Below are 23,273 nucleotides of genomic sequence, written 5' to 3' on the forward strand. Positions count from 1 at the left end.
TTTCAGCACGTTCTTTCACATAAGAATGCAATAATATATATTTTCATTTTGTCACTGATAACTTGTTGAAGATCTTTATCTCATCGCTTGCAGAATGAGTTTGCTGCCAGATTGTTCTTGCACAAATGACCTTCCATTTTGTATACGAAGTTTAAGCTCGTGGAAGACCGTGATGACAAAGGGTAAAAGGTAACATACTGATAGTTGGGCAGCAGTTGGACACAGCAAGCAAGTGAATGAATGATCAGTAAAAGAGGGGGGAATGCGACATCATAACCTACAAGTAAAAGGTTGAATTGGGCAGAATTAAAGGCAGGTAGAAAATAATGTGAGTAGGCATTGGTGGGGAGGGGGGGGTCGACAATGACTATGATGATGACGACATGAGATTGTGGTACACTGCTTGCTTTGAAGCCATGCAGGACGGAAGTGTACAATTGATCCATCTCAGGAAGATAGTTGCACAAATGGGAGAAAAGGGAACCTTGGTGGAGGTTAGCAGAATGCCTCAATTATGGGAGTGCAGATGAAGAAGAAGAACACTGCATCCTAGAGAAGCTGAGGAGTGTCAGACAGAGAAGAAGAGAACAGAAGCTGCAGACCTGTCTGCAATGTGAAAGCAACGGCCTTGCGCTTTGGCCTCATCAAGAGAGAGGCCATTAATGGTTTGTCTGTTGTGAGAGCTTTTGATTCCACAGAATCCAGGAGAGAGGTGTGATGCTGGGGCACCACATTCGTTATGGGTGAGCCGTACTCCATTGAGCTCTGAACAAAAGCTTTGTAGGTTTTCAGTCATGTTGATTTTTCAAAAAATGACTTGGAATTATAGAAAATGCCTCGTCTGAGGCTGGATTTTGTGGCCAGTTTTCCTGTGTGGTTAACCCAGGAGAAGTCAGTGGCTGACCATGGAAATGCATAGGTGGGTTCATTTTATGATGCTTCTGGCGTGACAGAGTGAGATTTGTCAGGATTGAAGGACTTGTTCCATTTATCAGGCCAGCATCTAATCAAACTCCAGACAGCAGAGAGGGATGCAGCTGCTGTCTACCTTTCAGTGGGATGTGGGTGCTGTACAACACAATGTAGAGTTGTCTGCAAGACAGAAGAGAGGGTTTGCCAGAGCATCAGAGAGGTCGTATATGTAGATGAGCGTGTCCAGAGTTGAGTGACCAGGATGGAATCCAAGCTGAAGGTCGGAAATCAGGATGCTTGCCAGTGAGGAAGAATTGGCATCTTCAGCGATGATGGATTCCATTTACAACATTAGCAACAATAACAACATTTGGAGGAAGAATGGGCATTGGGGAGAATGTGTCGAAGGGAGGGTGAGGAGTAAACAGTGGGATGAATAACCTGGATGGATACAAGTGTGAACACAGCAAGAAGAGGATGAAACAAAAATGGAAAACAGAGAGGGTGAGGGGGAGGTGGAAAAGTGTGGGGGTGGGGGGGGCACAAAAATCTGGAAAGTAAGGAATGGGTTTGAGGAGTGTTTAATGAGGGTAGAAGCAGTCATGAGTATGGATGAGAGATAACCTGATGTGGTAGTGAGCAGCCATCCTGGAGGGAAGAATGGGATTGAACAGACAGATGAAGCTGGTTGCACAGGTGACAGAAGAGAGGAACAAATGATTGGGGATGACGAGTGAGCCTGCATTTTGGGAGTTTCACCAGGATCAAGTTATTAGTGTACTGTTTTGCATAAATATGGGGGGGGGGTACAGAGCAAGGAAAGTGCAGAGGGTGCAAAACCAGAAAGGAGTTGGTAGAACACAGAGGCCACCAACCTGTCTGTGATGTAGTAACAGCAGGTCCAGAGGCTGTTTCATTGCAGGAGATTCCAATGACATCTGAGAGCCTTGTTTTTAATGGCATCAAGAAGTGCAAGGTGTGAGGCGGGAACACCAGCCTAAATGGGAAGAGCAGTACTTTATTCCATTGAGCTTTCGGTAAAGGCCTTGTAAGCTGATAAGTTCAGATTTCCCCAGGAAAGACTGCATGACAGAGGATGCCCAGTTGGTGGCTGTCTTCGGAGGCTGTCTTGGATATATGGTTTGACCAAGAAAGATCATAACTTAATGTGAAGCCCAAAAGTTTGAGTCACTGAACTTCTTCAAGTGGTTTATTAAGGAAGTAGATGGGAGGGTTTGCTAGCTTTTCCTTTCAGATAGAGAGTGATGGAGTGAGATGTGTCAGGGTTGAAAGACATATTCCGTCAACGTCTCCAGAGAGGGAATAGGCTGCTGCATGCCTATCTGAAGGATGAGGGATGCGACAGCAGAGCATGGATTCATCACCAAAGAGATAAGCAGAATTTTCCAGACAATCTGAGAGATCGTAAATGAATAGGAGGAACAGGACAGGGCCCCAAGGCAAAGCAATGACTTGAGGGGCTCCAGCCTTGACAGAGAGGAGGTTCGTGTTGAGGATCACACGCTGATTATGGGAGTGGAGAAAATATGAAATGCAGGTGCGAAGGCGGCCACCTGTCACAGGCAGTAAGCTTGGCAAGCAGAGCAGGAAGCCAGAGTGTGTCAAATGCCTGAGATACGTCCAGGGAGATGGTTCTGACCTCTTTTTTTTTTTTAATTTTAATTTTATTTATTTATTTATTTGAGATTTTTCGGTGTCTGACCATTATATACTGAAACGCAAAAGAAACTTACCACTTGTTTGAAATGTAATAAAATTGTAACAGTTCAAAATAAAACAAACCAACAATTGCTAATTGAAACATTGGCATTTTATTGGTGACATGTCAACTTTTTGACCAAGATACACCATCTCATAAGTTTGTTCAACAGTACAGAACAGCACAGGGTGCAATGTCAGCCCCCTTTCAATAGCGTGTGTGGCCACCATTGTTTTGGATACAGGCAGTGCTTCGTCGGCGCATACTGCCTACCAGTCTTTTGGATGGATTGCTGCTGGATTCTGTCCCACTCAGTCCTCAATGTCTGAAACCATCTGACTTAGGACCATCTGCCTGTCCTGCCTTGCAGTGGTGACTCTTGGCCTCCCTGATCGAGGTCTGTCATCTGCAGAGTTGTGGAGGGTGTCTCTGTCCACCAGGGCCGATATCATCTGGTGTGAACAGCCAAGGCGACGTGCCACCTCACGGTAGCTCAATCCGCCTTGCAGTATGCCCAAGGCACACTGTCGTTGATCCCTTGACAATCGTGGCATGTTGATTGAAATGCCCATTTTTAAAGGCAATATGAAGACATCACGTGCAGCTCATTAAAATCATCCCATACCCCTTGGCTAATCACTGACAGTCAATACGGCTGTTCAACAGCTGTGCTATGAAGTGACCATTGAAGGTTCAAGTGACCATCCGTGACCGTTTTGTCTGACAGTGAGGACACTATTGTCCACGAATAAGTTCACACATTTACTACACGCAGTGTTATTGTTGATATTTCAAAGTTTAAAAGGTGGTAAGTTTCTTTTGCGTTTCAGTATATATTTCAAAACAATACTTTTGTGTTAATAGGATAGCCATTTTATGTAACGGCCTCATCTTCAGACATCAGTGATCAAGTTAGTCCCAAAAAGTATTTTTTTGTGTTTCGTCTTTGAAAGTTTTTGCTAAATTCTAACTCCCCCCCCCCCCCCGTCTCTCCCCCATCACCCATAAGGGGTTTTTTGAATTGTTAATATAGATAGAAGGCATAGATGTTATTCCATGGCTGATGGTAAAGGCCTGATTTGCTTGTCACTTATTTTGTTGAAGACAGGGTGATGTTTCCAACAAGGATAGATGTTGCTTTCAGGTGTTAATCACCACAGCCCTCTCACCACTTGACATTGTGTAAAGGAAATCTTCACCACCATGAATGCATTCAATTTTTTTGCGTCCTTGGTTTGATTTCACTGTGTTGAGCAAACTTTGTGTGATTGGCTGCAGACTTTTGACAGGTGCTTCTTGGGTGCTGCTGACAGCAGTGATACTCTGAAGACATTTTGTGGGCAAATTGCAACTGTATATCTCTTCTCTGAGGCGTTGACACCTGCAGAGGTGGCTTCTATATACCACTTGGGTCCATCTTACAAGGCAAGGATCATATATTTAACAATATGTGTGTATGTTTATTCCAGTACGTCTGACAACCAGTGCAGATGCACTCACTGATATATAGCACAATTGCAATAGCTTTTCCTGTTTCTTGTGGAATGTGTGAGACCAATAACTCACCCAATGAATTCCCACATCCATATGTATTACAGTGTAAATAAATATATTATATGGCTTGTATGTAGTGAAAGTTAACCTGTCCAGTTATCGTATTAAAATACGCAATCTGGTTTCTGTCTGACTGTGATGCGTTCGGTTGTTATTTATCCATTCTCAACCAAAGTTGACAGGAGGACTAAGGGTCACATGATGGAGGATGTAGCAACTTCATTTGTCCCATCCCTAAGGGAGTTTTCTGCCTTGGGTGAAATCAATGTTAAGGTGTATATCCATGTTCAGATAGCTAATAATGGCATTTTTCCAAGGCAGCTTCTCATAACAAAAGTAATAACAACACTAATGATAGCATAATATTAATGTTAATACAAAACATTATGACTACTCATAATACCCTCTCTCCCCAAGCGTTTTTCCTCCTTTAAGAAATGCCGTGTTAATGTGTACAAATAGCTTATTGTGGTGTTTTGAGCCTAGGTGTACCGTAATCTATATACTCCAGAGAGGATGATAACATGACCCTTCCTTCCACTCCTGTTGGGAACGGGTGTACAAGTTATTATATATTTGTCGGTGAACTAGCATTACATAAAAATGTTATAAAATTAGACAACTTTGTTGAACCATGTCCAAGCTGGTTGAGCATGCTCATCAATCCTGTAGGCCTTGCAGCATACCTCAAAACATGGACGGTGACCATGGGAGATTTAACTTCCTGGAACACTACGTGCCGGCAACATGTTTCAGTGATGTTGCCTTTATCTCCAAGTCAGCAGAGCATTTTTAGCTTACAAATATCCCCCTTTCCATGGAATGCTAGGCCATGGGGTTTATCCTTGCTCTATCCTCTAAATGTTGAGCATAAGGCAGAAGCAGCACGTATGATTTTTGAAAATTATTTGGTAAGACACTCAGCCAGCATGAGCATCAAACTGCCAACCTTCCAAACTCGGAGTGGACACTCGAACCACAACACCACTTGTCCCATCTATTGAAGCCACTGACATTGCTCATTGACATTACACGTGCGTCTGCTAATGCAATGTGTAACAGTCAAAACTTGGGAGTGAGCAAGCACTGACCTCAGGAGAGAAAGCATGTGGATTGTGGCTCACGTTAACGCAATCTTTGAACTGGGTGTGCCTTAATTAAACCGGGGCCTCCTGGTTTTCCTCTGCTCTCTAATTTTGTTTCCATATTGTTAAGATTTGATTGTGTCCCTGGTTATTCCTTGCTTTTCATTATTGCTCATGTATTGTTTACAGTCTTTCTGCTTCTACAGCTTTATTAAGCTGCTGGATTATGTGGTATATCACTATATATCATGTTCAACTTCATAAATATGCTCAGTTCAGGACATGCCAAAACTTCAAAAGACAGTTCCTAATGAAATGATCAAAAATCATAGGAGTACACATGACACGTGATCTTGGAGGAATTGAGCAAAGATATGCAACAAACCAGCAACGTGAGAAATCACAAGTGTTTATTGAACTTGTGTTTAAAAAAACGTGTACAATGAAATAAAGAATGTATATATATATATATATATATATATATATATATATATATATATATATATATATATATATATATATATATATATATATATATATTATGGAGTGTACATTAAAATTCAGCAAACCTGTTCTAACAAAGGTTTGTTTTTGTTTTTCTTCTGAAATTAATTTGTGATGTTATGCTGATGTTTTTAAAAAAATCTTAGAATATGGTCAAGGTGGGATTTTTCAAATATCCATTGAAGAGGTGGCAGGGGCGAGGGTTTGAAATGCTGTCCATTAATGCCAAAAAAGTGTGGCAAGCCTTCGATTTGTAATATTACTGGTAATGACGCAATTTAACTTCCCTATACTCATTCTTAAAAGGCATTCGGGAAGGATGAAGTACGATATCGCAGGTACAGAAAATATCATCCTTTTCTTCTTCCTCATCTCCTCCTTCCTCTTGATTTCCTTTTTTGTCTTCTTCATCTTCTTCCGACCGTTATTCCCGTTTGAAGTTGGCCACTCAAATTTCCCTTCTCCATGTTGCTCTATCTACCACATCCTTCATCCTGCTCCATATCCTTGAGAACTGAATAAGAACACCAACAACAAGCTGCTGAATACTCAACGAGAACAAACATTTTGTACTGTCCTGACTAAGTACAACAAAGATGAATTCACTTCTCAAAATGAGTCTGTCCTACAAAGTCACCCATTGATATTGCCTGGTGTTGGCTTAGCGGTTAGGGTGGTGGCTTGGGATCCTATGGTCCTGAGTTCGAGCCCCTTTTTCCCACTGAATTAACACCAGGGGGTTGACTCAGCCTGTCATCCTTCCGAGGTCGGTGAAGTGAGCACCAGTATACTGGTAATAGGGGTACTGCATCAGCGGCATAGCTGTGCGTATAAGCAATGATGCAACCAGCAGCCAAAAAAGGCAGCACACGATGGGACACCATTGATATTGTTTGCTCTTCCAAGGTTCCTGAGCTCTGTGAAGGTATACACGTCTGGTATACACATGGAAGTATCGGCATCCTAAATTGTTTCTTTTAGGCCTACCTTCGGTGGATGTTTTTTTTCTTTTTCTTTTGAGATTTCATTTTGATGTGGCCGGCAAACCTAGCATCATCCTTGCTCCTTTTTTTTTTCCCCCCACCTGTCTGTTCAATTAGCAATGCTACTTCTGGTAGTTTCCAAAAAGCTACAGTGAATTTTTGATGTTCTCTTTTGTTTGGTATAATATTGGAGATGTGACATTTTATTTAAATCGGTTGTGATCGGTTTAGTGCCGACGGTTCCTCTCGGTTGTTTTTCTTCTTGTGTCCTCAGCAGCCATTTTGCTACTTCAGTGACCGTATGTATGATCTTTTGTTGTGTGGAAAGTCTAGAAATCCTGACAATCATTTAAAGTAGCAATCTTGTTAATATCCGATTATAATCCAGTGCCGAATTCGCAGTACAGTTGTCACGTTGATCTGTATTAGCTGGGGAATTAAAATGGCGGCGCGTAAGTTACTTAAAGCAGAAATGAATGAGCTCCTGAAAACGACCCATAACCAATGTGAATTTTGATAATGGCGAATGCAAAAATCGATCGATCTGAATCAAGCAACATCAATTCAACCATGTGAAAGGTCTTGCTTCTCATTGGCCATTTTCCAAAGCTACCATCCGTGCTAGTGTGTGAATACTCAGAATTACAGCTCTGGAAGCGGAGCGTAATGCTCTTTACAAAGCACAACCTCGTCATCTGTCTCCAACATACAAAAATGACATCCCTTTAGTATCCCCACACTTTTTGAAAAAAAAAAAAAAAAACGGTGGGGGATATTGTAATCTGCTCTGTCCGTCTGTCTGTCCATCCGTCTGTCTGTCTGTCTGTCTGTGTGTCTGGTGAATTTCTGCCCAACTGTTTAGGAAGAGAAAGCAGGAAGGACGGACAAATTTGGTACTTATGATCACCAGATGGCATGAAGGTGCAAGAGCAGTATAACTTTTGGCTCCATCCCCTGGGATGGGGTCAAAATGTGAAATACCAAAAAATACAATTACTGACACATTTTAAACTATTTTCCAATGAAACTTTGTATACACAATCGTCATTGGGGGACATATGAAATATGTAACTTCTTTTGGATTTGGCCTCCAGTTCATGCCCCAGGTGTGGGGACTTGGGTTCACAGGCGTCGAAACGGGGGGGGGGTGGAATTTAAACTCAAAATTTGACATTTGGTCATTCCTGACATAACTTTATGCCATCTTTCAACTTTGCTCGAGGTGGGAAGTATAGTAGGCCGTGGGACAGTGGGACCTACCTTGCACCCCCCCCCCCCCCGCGACAATTTTTCACTGATACCATAGTGTTCATATCTATCCCAAGTATCAGAAAAAAGATGTTCCCAGAAAAATAACTCATTTGCACTATGCTTTATTAAGCTGTATCCATGGCAACCAATCAAAAATAGACGAATCTCACAAAGATCGGCAAAATGTCAATATCTCTGTCAAATATAATACATAAAATCACAAAATTGGTGTCAAATTAAAGCTTATACATTTACGTATTAAAATATATTTTGTTTATGCTAATTAGCTCATTATCACATTAATTAAATTTGACTAAAAGACAATAATTCCCACAAAAATGCAAGAATTTCCATTTTCTTTCCTTGTAATTCCCGCACATGTCAGTTTTTTTGTCAAAAAAAACATTACTTAAGTATTGCCATATACAAGCCAGGTTGGCAAAAAAAAAATTAAATTTTTTGAATTTTTTAAAGTAGGCTAATTAGCATAAAATACAAAGCACAATGAATCGTTCGAAAATTATGCGAAATCGGATTAATCAATAGAATTAATTACCTGGGCCTGATATAATACATAACTGCGACTTATGATGTCTGTTGGTATTTAAGGGAAACATAACTATTTTCTGTTTGAGTAAAAGTAGTAGAAATAATTTGAAATGCATTGATATGCTAATTAGGATCCACCATTATGGAAATTCTCATTTTCGTAAATATCTCAACTTCTGGTACATGGAAATTTGTAAATGAGGAATCTACACATATGTTTGGAAGGTCAAGAAATAGAGTGAACACATTTCCTTTGTTGTCAGAGATGTAGAATAATGTTTGGATTGCTTAATTACATGCAAAAATGGGAACGGCTTAATAAAGCATAGTGCAAATGAGTTATTTTTCTGGGAACATCTTTTTTCTGATACTTGGGATATATATATATATATATATATATATATATATATATATATATATATATATATATATATATATATGAACACTGTGTTATCAGTGAAAAATTGTCGCGGGGGGGGGGGGGGTGCAAGGTAGGTCCCACTGGCCCCCGGCCTATAGGGGATTAAGATCGACTTTGCCCTGTTGTTTATAAATCTTTCCCCCCATATTTTATTCCTTTATATTCCTTCCTATTTTTCAGATTTTATGATTAATATGTCACCACTGCAAATGTATTCGTTCCTGTCCAGCTCGTGTGATTAAGTACGAAACCACTGGAAAGTAGCCAATGGCTTTTTAATTTAAATCTTGCCGATTTAGACGTGCTTAAGTTTCGGCTTTTTTTTTGGCCTCCAAATTGTTTGATATTTTGATTGAAAAAATGTTTTTGTTTTTATTTTTATTTTTTGGACTTTTCATTTTAAATTGAGAGGTGGATGAAGATGGTTATACATTGAAGGATGATTTCGCAGCAAATTTGCCTTTTGACAAGACCCTCACATAAACGTCACATCACTTGCATCCAATCACCCATCCATACCTGAGCTACCAACCAGTCTTGCAAATATCCATTTTCTTCTTCTTGTTATCCTCCTCTTCCCATTATAAGGGGTGAGGTCCAATGGCACCAAGCTTCTGCCCTGCCTGGACTGTGATACTCTTCCACCTCCCTCTGTTCTCAATCAACTCCCTTCACTCTCCAACCACCCTGACTTTACAGATATCCCTTCTCACACAATCCTTCCATCTCAACTGTGGTCCACTTCTTTTCCTCCTACCTTGCTCCTTCAACGAATCTGCTCTCTTTCCCATCTGCACCGTGTCCAGCCCATCGCAGCTGGCATTTCACCAATCTCCCCGTCAAACTCATCTGCACACCAATCTCCTCACTCAGTTCATTCATCCTCCTCCTCTCCACACTCTTCACTCCTGCAATCCTCCTGACCCAGTTGTTCTCAACAAGCTGCAGCCTCTGTTGTTGTTTCTCTGTCAGTGCCACCGTCTCCAGACCGTTAAGATAGGTCGGTGTTACACACGACGTCAGAACCTTCCCTTTCAATTTTCTTGATATCTTTCTGTCTGCCATTACTCCCTCCACCCACCCGAATCCTCCACCACACCTCTGCCTTGGACTTACCATCCCCGGTCACTGTTCCTCCCAGACACCCTAGGACCAGCCAAGACTCTTCCTTCATTCCCTTGTACATCCATTCCACCAACTTGACTTCTGCTTCTGGCATTCCCATCCATCTCAGTGTCGCCATCACCATCTCTCTTGGGACAGTGTCGTAGGCCTCCTCCAGGTCCACAAATGCCAATGCTATCTCACCTTGCATCTCCAACCTCTTCTCCACCAGCTGTCTCAGCGTGAACATCCCATCCATCGTCCCCCTACCTTTTTGAAACCCCTGCTGCTCTTCTCTGATCTCCATCTCCACCCTCTACCTCATCCTCTCCAGCACCATCATTACATGACTTGGGGGCGTAATGTCCCTGTACTTCCCCGGATTTTGAACATTGCCCTTCCCCTTCCATATCGGCACAATTAACCCTGTCGTCCACTCCTCCGGAATTGAACCCTCTCTCGTACATATATTTAACAGCCTCCTCGTCCAACTGACTCCGACGTCTCTCATTGCAATTATCATTTCTGAACAAACCTCATCAATCCCTGGTGCTCTTCCCTTCTTCATCCTCTTCAATGCCAACCACACTTCCTCCTCTGTGATCTCCACCAACTCCACTTTCCCCTCTACATAACACAGTAGATCCAGCTCGCCGTTGCTTCCTTTCCTGATGTCCTTCCACATAAAACTTCTGCAATTCCCCTGAATGCCTCTCCATACTTCTTGCACTCCTCCAAACCTTCCACTTCTTCACGAAGTTGATCATACCGAGCCCTCAACCTCTCCTTGTGATCAACGACAACGTTTTCCCCCTGCACTTCCCCCACCAAATAATGTTCCGACCCCTGCTCTTAACCTCCCTCCTTTTCTTCATCCATACCACAAACACCACAGGCTTGTGCTCGATGGTAACATGCTGTCTCGTCACTGCCTTACAATCTTGAATGCTCCACAACCATCACTTCCTTACCACCACCGCCTCGCTAGATGAATCCATGTACACTTCCATTCCAACGCTTCTGGGTACCTATATATATATATATATATATATATATATATATATATATATATATATATATATATATATATATATATATATATATATATATATATATATATATATATACATACATACAAAGGCCTTGATAAGGAAGGGTGTTGCACATCCCTGTTCAGATGATCCCCATTCATTGGGTGGCTTTGAAGACCAGCTTTGATTTATATGGTCAACTGAAGAGCAGTCGTGGCTGATGGTGAGGCCCCGAAGTTTGAGAGATTGTTGCCATGGCCACAACAACCACGACCATTTAGGGGTGAATTTCAAATAAATGGTAAATTGAAACAGATGCGAAAAACGATTTCCATAGTTTCCTTTCTTCTTCGTTTTCTTTTTTGGGGGGGGGGGGGCATTTTTGTCTCGATCATCAGCTCTCATGAATCAGCCAATTCCCTCGCACAACATTCCAACGCGGTTTTCTCTTTCAGTTGGTTGGCAAACCAGTAGTCTATACTCTTGCCCGTGGTATTCCTCTGTCAACAAGGGTGGATTCCAGTCCTCTGAATTCAAGTGCTGTGAATCTACTGACCTTTGCGAAAGCTGATAAATGTTATCGGCTCTTGCGCAATTCACACATCGAACCTCATGCTGAGTTATGATAATTAACTCACTTGCACGCCCCAGTTTGTCTGTCTCGCATCACCCGAAATTCGACCTGAATGTCCTGGACTTAGGACGAATCACTCAGAGATAAATCCTCCATCTGTGTTGTTTTGCTTTTCCATGAGACTTGACATCTGTAAAGGACAAGAATGAACAATTGAAACTGACACGTGTGGAGACTGCAAGGGGGACATGTATTAAGGAAACGGTGTTGATACTGGAATGGAACATTGAGTACTTTTACATGATGAGGCAGGAATATTTACAAATATGTGATGGTGCGAGCAGGTTCAGAAAGGTACGCGGTGAAATGAACTTGTATGGTGGGTGAATTCACGTTTTTGAATTGCTCACAGGAAGTGAGCGATAATGTTTTTGACAGCATAGTGGTGGAGTGTATTGGTCTCATAGTTAGGAGGTTCAAATCTGGTTGAAGGCAGTTCTTTTAAGGATTAAAATTCCAACTTTCTGGAACCTGAGATAATCTTTGGAGAAATTACCATGTCGGCATGGAATTGTTTGAAAATCCAAGCTTGCTTATTGGTAATCTGTCTGTCTGTTGTCTGTTGTCGTCTGTTGTCTGTTCTGGCCTACATTTGATACCAGTCCACCCTGTCTGTGGTTTTTCTTGTAATCAACTCAGAGCAACTTTGGATAGGCACGAAAAAGTAGCATTTAAAAAAAAAAAAAAATCTCCCAAACTGAATACAAAGTAGTACAATTCAAGAAACTTTGATGCAGGAGGAGGTCATTAGGTCTGTCAAGCCGATGCATTGATGCCAATATCAAAGTACCTCCCCGCCAAATCTCCACTCCTTCTTGATGTCTGTGTAACTCCGTTTTAAAACGATCTTCTGTTTCTGCTGTCACTACCTTTGCAGGGAGACCCTGCCTTTATTACCTTGCTAACTCTCCTCTTCTTTACTCTGAATCTATGGCCCCTGGTACTGTCAATGCCCATTCTGCTGAAACATTAATCTGCACTTATTAGTCCCCTTCTGGTTTCGTCTGTCTGTCTTTCTGTGTCTGTCTGTCTCTGTCCATTTATCCGTCCCACCTGTGGTTTTCAGGCCTTTTTGCCCACACCATTTAACATAATCATCTGAAACTTGCTTTATTATGATAAGATACAGAACAAGTTCGGGTTTCAGGGAGCTTCATCAATTTTTCAGAGTTATACCCTTTTTGGACTTGGAGAATATCACATCGGGAGGGGACGTATTGCAAAGCAATTCTCGCTCTTGTTTTATCTATACTCTTATGTTAAACTTTTGGTTGGCAGATCATCTCCTTTCAAATTAATGTATGAAGTTGTTTCTTTCAGCCACTCCTCATAGCTTAATCTATCTCTGCCTGGGATTAATCTTGTTGCTCTACGCTGAGCCCCCTCGACAGCAACTTTGTCCTTCCTCAGTTGTGGTGACCAAAACTGTACACATTACAAATTAGGCATCAACAAGTTCCTATGCCTGGTGTTGGATTAATGGTAAGGGAGGTGGGCTTGGGATCCGAAGGTCCTGAGTTCAAATCCCTCTCGGCTTTTGAATTAATACCAGGTGGGGTACACTCAGCCTGTCATCCTTCCCAGGTCGGCAAAATGAGTACCAGCTTGCTGAGATGATTCAGCCATTCGAGTATCCTGCGCCCGTGTGGCGACCCATCCAAGATTGTGTCCAATAGCCCAGGAGACTGCTTCGGCAGCACCGACGCTCTGTACAGAGTATGGTCCCAATGGATGGACTAAGTTCCTATGCAGTGTTTAAGTCACCTCTTTTGATTTATAACTAACTAGGAAAGTACCTGCACTATGGGTGAACTTGTTCCAAACATGCAACACGTTCTTCTGACGCGTAGCTTTATTTGAGCGGTGTATAGGCAACTGACAGCTCTGTATAAGCAAAATAAATAACCCGGGTTACGTGCATGAAGCAAAAACGCATCTACTGCTTGTAATTCAAAACACCTCACTGCATTGGGGAAACACTGTTCTGTAAATAGTGGAGACTTGTAATACCCCCCCCCCCCAACCTGGAGGTGGTGTGACATGATACACATTTACATGGAGAATTTGTGGACCCCCCCCCCCCCCAAGACCACCGGCAATGATAAAAACACCCCTACACATTAATTGGGGTAATGCTAATCCTCTGTAGCAAGTCTGGATGTCATCTTCCCAGAACTGTTGGAGGAGTAGCATGACACAAACAGACAAACGCACAAACAAACCAACGCACAAACACCGGTCCTTGAATTATAGTAAGGATCCCCCTTCAAATACAACCTAAAACCCAGTTTGCTTTACCTATAGTTGCCTAGCGCTACGCTAACTGCTGTTTGCTTTACCTTGCCAAATCTATTACCACCCGAGATCCTTCTCTTGTGTCACCCTTTTCCTGTGTCACATGTCCATACATTTCCTCTTGCATTATGTCGTTCCCAAATTTCATCATTTATGTCACACGATGCACACCATTAAATTGGTGATGTCAAAAAATCGGTGGACGGGCTTTGCATTTTGGGATGCTTTCTACTTCAAAGGTTGTGCTGATTATGTCTTCACGGTCCCTCTAGAACACATTCAGTTGCCCAGCGGAGTGTGACCGCCACTTGCCAGAGCGTCAAAAGCAGGTGCTTTACAGCGGGCAACTGACCAAGACCCTAGCTTTTGCTTACAATGCCAAGGCAACCGATGGACAGCTCTGCCTCGAGAGTTCCCCGCGCTATGTTCCATCTGTTTTCATTCACAGCCCTCATGCCCTCATGCTACAGGTAACATTGTGTGCACAATTTCCCTTTGAGCGTAAAAATTATGTTCTTGTTTCCCTGTTCAGTTGTACTCAAACTGCTTTGATTTGCAAGTTTTCTTAAGCTGTTCCATTGACAGTAATAGATTCTGCAATATTTGGTGGACAGGCTCTATTTGTGGGTGTTTATGATCTTAGAAGTATAAAAGGAGTGTTCCTATGCTTAGTGTGGTACGTTTGGGGGGGGGGGGGTGTTATGTGGATTGGTGGTGGAAGGGGCTGTTGAATAAGCAGAAAAATGTATTGTAAACTAGAACGGCACTCGGTAGAGCACATACCTCTGCCAGGCTGAACAGTTTACGTTTTGTATCCCACTGATGGAACGGATCTGCATCCGGACCTGAACCAGAATCTAATTGTCTTGTTCTTGTCACCTAACCAACTCATCCACCAGGTTTTTGTCATAACCTGTCCACAATTTTTTAAAATGTAGTTTTTGACCTCTGTAACATTATTTTAAATTATTATTTGTGAAGAGTTATTTTAAACATTCTCGTCTCCAAATCTGGATCCTCACCAAAGTCCAAAAATTTGTCCCTGTCACACACCGGTGTGACCACTCCTCGTTTTCATAAATGCCAAGGTGAGCCAATGAAAAAAGCCAAGAATTCACAAGGTTTTGGAAAAGCGATGATAACAGAAAACCTATACGCCAAGAAAACCTATAGAAAACCAAGACGCCAAGGTGAACAACGAATAGCCAAGATCTTGTGAAAAAAGCCAAGGAGTGGTCACACTGATCTTGGGTCATCCCAAAACTTCTGCAGAGCGAACCACAATAATCTCTGTTCCTCAAGCTCCTTCATGAACCATTTGCTCGACTCCCCATCCGTTGTGCTCCCCATCTGGATGTGCCCTCCTATAAAGGGGGTGAAAGGGGGGTTTTGCCCCAAATATTGGTATTTTATTCAAAAATCTTATTCTCAGAAACTGCCAGACAGATCCAGACCAAACTCGTCACGAGCCATCGAGACCAGGCCTTAACCTTAAGTTGTGCTCCTCTTGGCCGTATCTCCTCCGAAAGGGGACAATGGGCCCCTCCCCATCAGCCCTCATTTTCACTAAAATATCTTCTCCGCAACTACCTGAGTGATGTGGCCAAAATTTGATACAATACGTCAGAACAGTAAGGTGTCATGGGATTGTGCTCCCCATCTGGATTCAACCCCTATAAGAGGCTGAAACGTGGAGGGGGGAGGGGCAGGTTTCCCCTCAAATTCAGGTAATTTATTTAAAAATCTTTTGACTCAAGTTGTGCTCCCCATGTCGTTACCACTTCAGGAAGGGTGGCCATGGCTCCTTCCCCCCCTAATCCCTCATTTTCACCCCACGTGTTGGGTAAATAACCGTCGGTCCTCCAAGGGGCTATTTTAAGGCAACAGCGATTTATTTATTACACAATGCATTTATGACAATTGTTTAAACTTGATTTTCCCCTCCAAATTTGTCAAACTTGAATTGTGTGACGATCTGGAGAAAAAAAAGTAAAAGAAAAGGGGGTGTTGTGGAAAGGGGGGAAAAAATTATGATTTTTTTTTTGGGGGGGGGCATGGTGTGAAGCGAGTGGTGCATTCCTCTCAATGAATGCGATACCACACTTATTTCTCTTTTTTGGTCATTTTATTTTTCTTCTGCTCTTGTGTTTGTAATCTGACTACTTTAATTATTATCTTAAAATGTTGTTTCCGCACACCATTTGTGGTTTGCTCGACAGGCCGTGCCATGGTCCTTCACTACCTTTTGAGGGGCAGACTTTAGCTTTGTTACAAATTTTTGTGGAACAACCACGGCAGTTTTCTCTTTCTGAAAAAAAAACACTCATTCTGCCTATAATTTTATTTATTTTTTTTTAATCTCCAGCCTCGAACATCTTCTATATCCTTGTATCCTTTATGCCGATGAACACCTTCAGGAACACATTGAAAGCAATTCCACCTTTTAAAACCAATTGTCCTTCACCTGCTCGTACTTTGAAGGTTTGAATGGCTCATAGGCGGGTACAATTTTGCTGCAGACGTTGTTGTACGGCCACTGGGCCATCAAGATGTGGTCTGGGCAAGCAGGGACGTCGCTTTACTTTGTGTTCGATCGTCTTGTATTTCTTTACGCGATAAACCGAGTACTTTTCATTTTTTAATAAAACGGTAATGCACCAAATATTCTGAAAGATTCAAGCTTTGAGCTGTCAGACACAAGAGGAGATGTTGAATGCTTGTGGAGGAATCCTTCCAAATAGCATCACCTGCAGAGGAAGCATTGCACAGCTTTTGCAAAAGCTGCGAAACTATAAAGACTTTATCTCTCTTCCTTTTACTCTTCTGTTTTTTTGTTTTTTTTTCCAGAATGTGAAAGCAATCGTGACTCACTCGATCCATGCTGCACTGCACTCGATTGGTGGCGTGCAAGTTCTCTTCCCACTCTTTCGGCAGCTGGACTATGTTCAGCCAGACACAGGCTGCATCGATACTGGAGTTTGGTGGGCCTGCCATTTCTCTCGCATGCTCTGGTTACCATAAAGCTTATCTGCTGTTTGGATAGTTTTTGTCCCAATCACAAACAACAGCACGTCTTGTCATTGTATAACATTTCTGTTTTGATAAAAGCTACCTTGTGAATTTGGAGCACGGCGTAGGCCTGCCTTCAAACTGTACAAACCAGAGGCACTAGTTTTAACAGCTAAAGACAAACTGAACAAACACAACGTTCCCCAGAGGTCTCTTAAGCCGATCTTTAGACTGGTTTTGTCCTTGTTGGGGCTTCTTCAGAATCGATGTAGAACCTGAGTGCTCTGCAAGGCCAAAGATCTGCACTGTGTTCTTGAGAATTTAAATTTGAGGCAAGCTCCATCATTTATTTACAACCATCATGGTTGACGGACATGATTGGCATATTGAGGTTATTGTTGTTGTTTTTCTTTTATTTTTCTTTCATTTTATTTTAATAAATGCATTTATTTAATTTGTATTATTTGTTTGAACACTGTTTCTTATTTTAGTGTTTACTAACCATGCATGAGGACCTTTTAGATTTCAAACAGTTGTGAAGCTCATTTGCTTCTCTCTCTTTTTTTTTATTTTTTAAATTCAACCAGGATGTTCGTAGATTTGTCATAAAGATCAGAGATAAAGTGTCCGATAAAATTTGTGGTGATCTCTAAAATGGAAAGCCTTTAAGAGCAAATCTTCCATGGTCCCTCTATACGAAGAGTCGGAGTTGCATGAATCGCATTGTCCTCAAGCGCTGATAGCACTTTTGGATAAACATTTTTTGGGACAGTTGTGATCACTTGTGGATGTTTGTTTGTGATGATATTATGGAGTTCTTCTTCTCGTATACAGCACAATGCTGCGGGGTAGTATCATTGGCTGAGGGTGCGACTGTGCCACTGATGTGTGGCCCTCTGCTGGTTCGGGCAGGGATTTTGGAATTTGGTCAGGGTGCCTGCGATACTAGCATTGTACTAGAATAGCATTGTTCTTGCAGCCTCAAATTACATTCTCGTTTACCCTGCAGCACCACACTCATCAGTTTCCTCTTTGACATCATGCGGAGCTCTGCAGCCATGCAAGAGCAGATGCTCACAAGTAAAGGCTTCCTGGTTATCGGACAGCTGCTCGAGAAGGTTTGCAGGCACTGGTGTAGCCTTAGTGTTGGATTGTTTTTACTTTCAGATATTTTTCCAAATCGTTTTGACCAATCCCAATTCTACTTTTGTGGTGTTGCCCATGTATAAATTTCATTGTGTTAGGACTTTGTTCTTTTTTTATTGCCTTTTGCCCAGTCTTCCAAGGAGCACATTACTCCGGAGGTGGTGCAGCATTTGATATCTTTCTGCCGCTACCTTGAGACGATTCCAACTGGTCCGACCCTACTCAAGCAGCTCTGTGACCACTTATTGTTTAATCCAGCCATCTGGATCCACGCTCATGCTGCGGTAAGCTCACTCTCTCCAGCGGCTTGATCAATCCGTGTCCTTTGTTTAATTTAAAAATTATATTTTCTTTAAAATCAGGATAGAAAGGTGAATACCACTCTGTATAATATCCTCTGAAGGTTTAAAAAAAAAAAAAATACATTTTTGCTTTGTTGTTTACAAATGTAGAAGGTGATTTTTTTTATTTTTTTGCATTAAAAAAAAAATCAGGTTGCCAAACGTCACAAACAAGAAGGTGATCGAAGTTTGGATTTGGTTGACATACAATTTGACCTGTAGGTAAAAATTGTTCAACCATTTTGTTTTTTGTGCCGAGTTGTTTCTCATTATTATTCTTATTAGACCCTTACCGGTTTTCCTCGACGAGACTAAAGGTTTGCTCTCCGTCTCCGTCCATTTATCTGTCCCATCGATGTTTTTTTTTCTTTCTTTTAATAGACTTTTTCCCCATACCCTTTAACGTTTTCATCTGAGACTCGGTGCATGGCTTTATTATGATAAGATACAAAACAAGATCAAGTTTCAGGGCGTTTCATCAATTTTTCAGTGATGCCCTTTTTAAACTTACAAAATATCATACATGGGTCAGGGTTCAGCTGCCCTGACTCCACCCCAATAAAATAATGCGCTGCCATCACATGAAGCAGCCACAGATCCATGGACCAGTGCAATTGGAATGATCCCAGGTATATAACCACGATGTATTATTTATGCACGTAAGCCGTACGCCTGTTTTCGCTTCATGTATGTACAGTACATCGAGTTATTTTTAATATGAAATCGGCAAAGCCTAGAAAAGAATGAAACGCAGTGGGATAGAAAGGTTCTTCTTCTTCATTTTGCTTCCAGTATCGGCTCGAGCGTGTGCTAAAACGAACAATTACCTCTGGTTTGTTATCCTCGTTGTCTTTATTGGTTTCCAGTCAAACAAAATATATCGGTAAATGAAAGTTGTTTTCCCTTTTATTTTGCCGAATAGACCCAAACACAGTGAGTAATAGTGTTTCTTTTTTCTTCATTTGGAACGCTAGGGGACATGTATTGATTTGCAATTCTCGCTCTTGGCGGCAGCTTCGAGCTGTGTCAGTCAGTTTCCTTCGTCTTTCCTTGATCGACGAAGTCTGTCAAAATCTGCTTGCAGATGACACGTTCTGTGACATGTTGGGGGTTTTCATGTCTTTTCGTCTCATATACTGGGTTCTAGTTCCGTCCACTCATTAACATCAAAGCTGCTTTCCACCACTGGCACTGTTTGACTCTTCATGGCGATAATCTTATTATTAGTGTTTCATTTAATTGTCCTTTGCAATGTTTTCCAAAGAGCAGCTTCCCACATTCTCCTGCTCTTATGTGGGATCCACAAGCCAGTGGTCGTACTTTTGGGTGTGGTGGTGGTGGTCGTATAGCAGCTTAGCTGCCAGGGTAGCTATCATTTCTTGAAGCGCGACTGTGTCGCTGATGTAGTGCCCCTCCACCGGTACACACACTGGAACTGGTACTCATTTTGCCGACTTCGGAAGGTTGACAGGCTGAGTCAACCCCCTGGTGTATTAATTCAGAGGCCGACGGGACTTGAACTCAGGACCCTAGGATCCCAAGCCGCCACCCAAACCACTGAGCCAACACCAGGCTCTTTAGGGTGTGCAGAAGTCACAAGGTGCTGTTAGCTCAAGACACGAGCCTTCACCAGCAAGGCGAGTTCTTCATTCTTCGTTTTGTCTCAGTCGATGTTCCTATTGTTTCCATATTTTTTCTTTTCTTTGTTTCTTTGCAATGAATTGGGTTTGCACATGTGTATCCACATTTTATTACCTCCGTCACCGAAGGTGAAGGAGTTTATGTTTTCACCCGTTTCTGTCTGTCTGTCTGTTTGTCTGTGTACAGAATATCTCAAAAAGTTGTGGATGGATCCGGATGAAATTTTGTGCACAGGTTCGATGTGTGACAAGGACGAATTGATTATATTTTGGTGAAGATCCGGATCCGGATCCGACTACTGGAATTTATAAAGTGATTATTCACCATTGAGAGATCGGGCTAAAAATGATACAGAGCACGATATCTCGAAAAGTTGTGGAGGGATTCGGATGAAACTTAGTGGACACGTTGGGGGTGTGACAAGGAAGAATTGTTTCAATTTTGGTGAAGATTCGAATCCGGATGCGGATCTGATAATTCAACTGATTCTTCACCATTCAGAGACAGGGTTAAACTGATATGTAGCACGATATCTCAAAAAGTTGTGGACGGATTCAGATAAAACTTGGTGGACACGTTTTGTGTGTGGCAAGGATAACTTGATTCGATTTTGGTGAAGATCTGAATCTGGATACGAGAATTATTTAATTTTTTTAAAAGTGATTCTTTACCATTGAGAGATGGGGCCAAAAACGACATGCAGCATGATATTTCAAAAATGTATTGGGCCCGACATGTTCTGGTGGATCAGGCATTACGTGGTTGAGGTATGCGCTCTACCGAGTGCCCTTCTAGTTTTTATATTGTAAACCTTTGCAGCATGTCTTTTACATGTCACAATGTCATGACCTACTTGTGAAGAAAGTTTTGTTTTGGTAAGGTGGTTTTCTACAAATGCTGGTATCCCAGGAACATCCAGGACACTGTTTTGATGGATTTATTTTGTGACTGTGTTGCAGAATGAGCGGCTTGCACAAGCACCACTATCATGCCATTTGAAACCTCTTGCTATCACTTTGCTTCCCCTTGATTGTTGATCAATATTTGAATACAACTCTTTTGCGTCCCAAAATGGTCTTTTGATTCACGTCAAACGATCACTGGGACTTGCTCAAATGATCATTGCTAATGGATTTTGTTTTCACGTCATTTGTTCCCCCCCCCCCCCTGGTGGGGATGGGCCTGGTATCTGCCTGGGGGATGGCCAGATGGAGGCCCCTGGAGTACCGGCGGAAAGTAGACGCAGCGACGCGCTGTTCTGGCACATGCTCCCATACCTGACCTGACCTGACCCCCCCCCCCTTTTTTCCTCTGTTTGTGTGATGTCGTATATAGGTGCAGCTTACACTCTATACATTTCTTTCCACGGAGTTTGTGAAAAATACAAGCATCTACAACAAAGTCCGGCGTGTCAGCACCACCTTGCAACTTTTGCACACTCTGAAGTACTACTACTGGCTCGTGGATCCCACACACCGCAGTGGTCTCTCTCCCAAAGGGCTCGGTAAGCCATGAGCGGAAATATACTTCGCTGTAACATTTTTGCTCTTCTGTTTACTTGATGTGACGTCCTTGTTGTTGTGGCCCTTTTTACTCGATCCGTAAGTACAGTGATGCCCAGCATGTCAAAAGTGTCAAATTGCTATACCCACAGATGGCATCAGACCCAGCAAGCGTGACTTGACATCCCTCAGAGCCTTCCTGATACTTTTTCTCAAGCAGCTTATGCTTAAGGTATGGGATTGTTGCAGGATTTAGTTGCACCCAAGGAGAATGCGAGACAAACCATGCCACACTGATCCCAACGTGATTGAAAATGACCGATTTGTGACTTTTAAGTTATTTACAATTCCTCCTCTTTGGCTTACAAATGAGGCGAGAGTCGCCCAGAACCACTTAACGAAACGCCAATGACCTATTAGGTTCAGCAAGCAAGATCGGATTACATAGAAGCAAACCAAAAACAGAACTCGTGAAAATAAACGGCGTTTCTCATCTATTGAAGGTATAAACGACAAACAAATTCATCGGTGTGGGCAATGTAATCCCAAACGACAGCCATTCCATGAGTGACATCAAAGTCTGTGTGGGAAATGCCAGTGCTATCTTTCTGAAGTTAAATCCAACATGGAGACCAAAAGCCATCAATGAAAATTTCAACATATTCAAGACCAAAGTCCTTGCATTTATCTTGTACGTGTTGGAAACATTGAGTTCTGACAAAGCCGTCCAACAGCATCCAAACAGCTTCGAAGGCACCTTGTTCAATGGCAAATGCTTTGACAGAATTGGAGACAGACGTGCTTAAGCAGGCAGAAATGTCATCAACAAGTAACATAATAATCAGTGCAACTCGATGGAGTGCTGCTCTTCCCTTTGGGCTGGTGCCCCGGGTTCACACATTCCATTTCCTGACACCGTGGAAACCAAGGTCCTCAAAATCATTGGAATCTCCTGTAATGAAGCTGAATCTCTGGACATCTTGCTGTCGCATCGCAGACAGGTCGGTAGCCTACGTCTTCCACCGCCTCATTTCTGGTCTTGCACCCTCTGCCTTTTCTTTGCTCCATCCCCCACCACTTTCTGGAGGGCACACATAATCTGCCAGTATCACACTTATTGGGGTAATTCCAAAAATTCAGGCTCACTACTCATCTCCACTCATTTGTTCCTCTCCCCCCACCCCTCGCCTGTGGAACCAACTTCCTCATTCTGTTCATTCTCATTCTTCCCTCCAAGGCTTCAAGATGGCTATTCACCACCCCCACCACCACCTGCACCACCACAGGACATCCCCTTTCATACTTGTGATTTATTTTTCCTACTCTACCCTCATTTTCCTCCCCTGCATTTTTTTTCCCCTCACCCTCCTTTTCATTTTTTTGTTTTGTTCAGTTTTTGTTTCATCCCCAGTTTTTTTCCTTTCTCTTCTTGCTGTATTTGAGATTGTATCAATCGTAGTGTTGGCTTAGCGGTTAGTGTGGCTGCCTTGGGATGTTAGGGTCCTGAGGTCGAGCCCTGTTGGCCGCTGAATTAACGGCAGGTGGGGTTGACTCAATCTCTCATCCTTCCAAGGTTGGCAAAATGAGTGCC

The 23,273-nt window shown here is 42.3% G+C and overlaps 1 protein-coding gene across 4 annotated transcripts in view; it reads left to right on the forward strand.

Moving 5' to 3' along the window:
• The window catches only part of LOC147008560 (lipopolysaccharide-responsive and beige-like anchor protein), a 597,819-nt gene that overhangs the window by 52,397 nt on the left and 522,149 nt on the right, over positions 1–23,273 (forward strand). For 3 of the 4 annotated variants that reach the window (XM_085864638.1, XM_085864639.1, XM_085864641.1), the window contains exon 1: positions 21,823–21,914. In XM_085864638.1, coding sequence (XP_085720764.1) covers positions 21,906–21,914 — 9 coding nt within the window. In that variant the 5' untranslated portion in view covers positions 21,823–21,905. Of the gene's footprint in view, positions 1–3,910; positions 4,058–14,315; positions 14,514–16,890; positions 17,025–18,061; positions 18,171–18,329; positions 18,483–21,515; positions 21,685–21,822; positions 21,915–23,273 lie in introns of those variants that run through there. The other variant, XM_085864642.1, reaches the window with a different exon arrangement.

Source organism: Eptatretus burgeri, chromosome 18 (assembly GCF_056783735.1).
Source record: "Eptatretus burgeri isolate ZD-2024b chromosome 18, Ebu_testis_v1, whole genome shotgun sequence".
NCBI classification, from domain to species: Eukaryota; Metazoa; Chordata; class Myxini; order Myxiniformes; family Myxinidae; genus Eptatretus; species Eptatretus burgeri.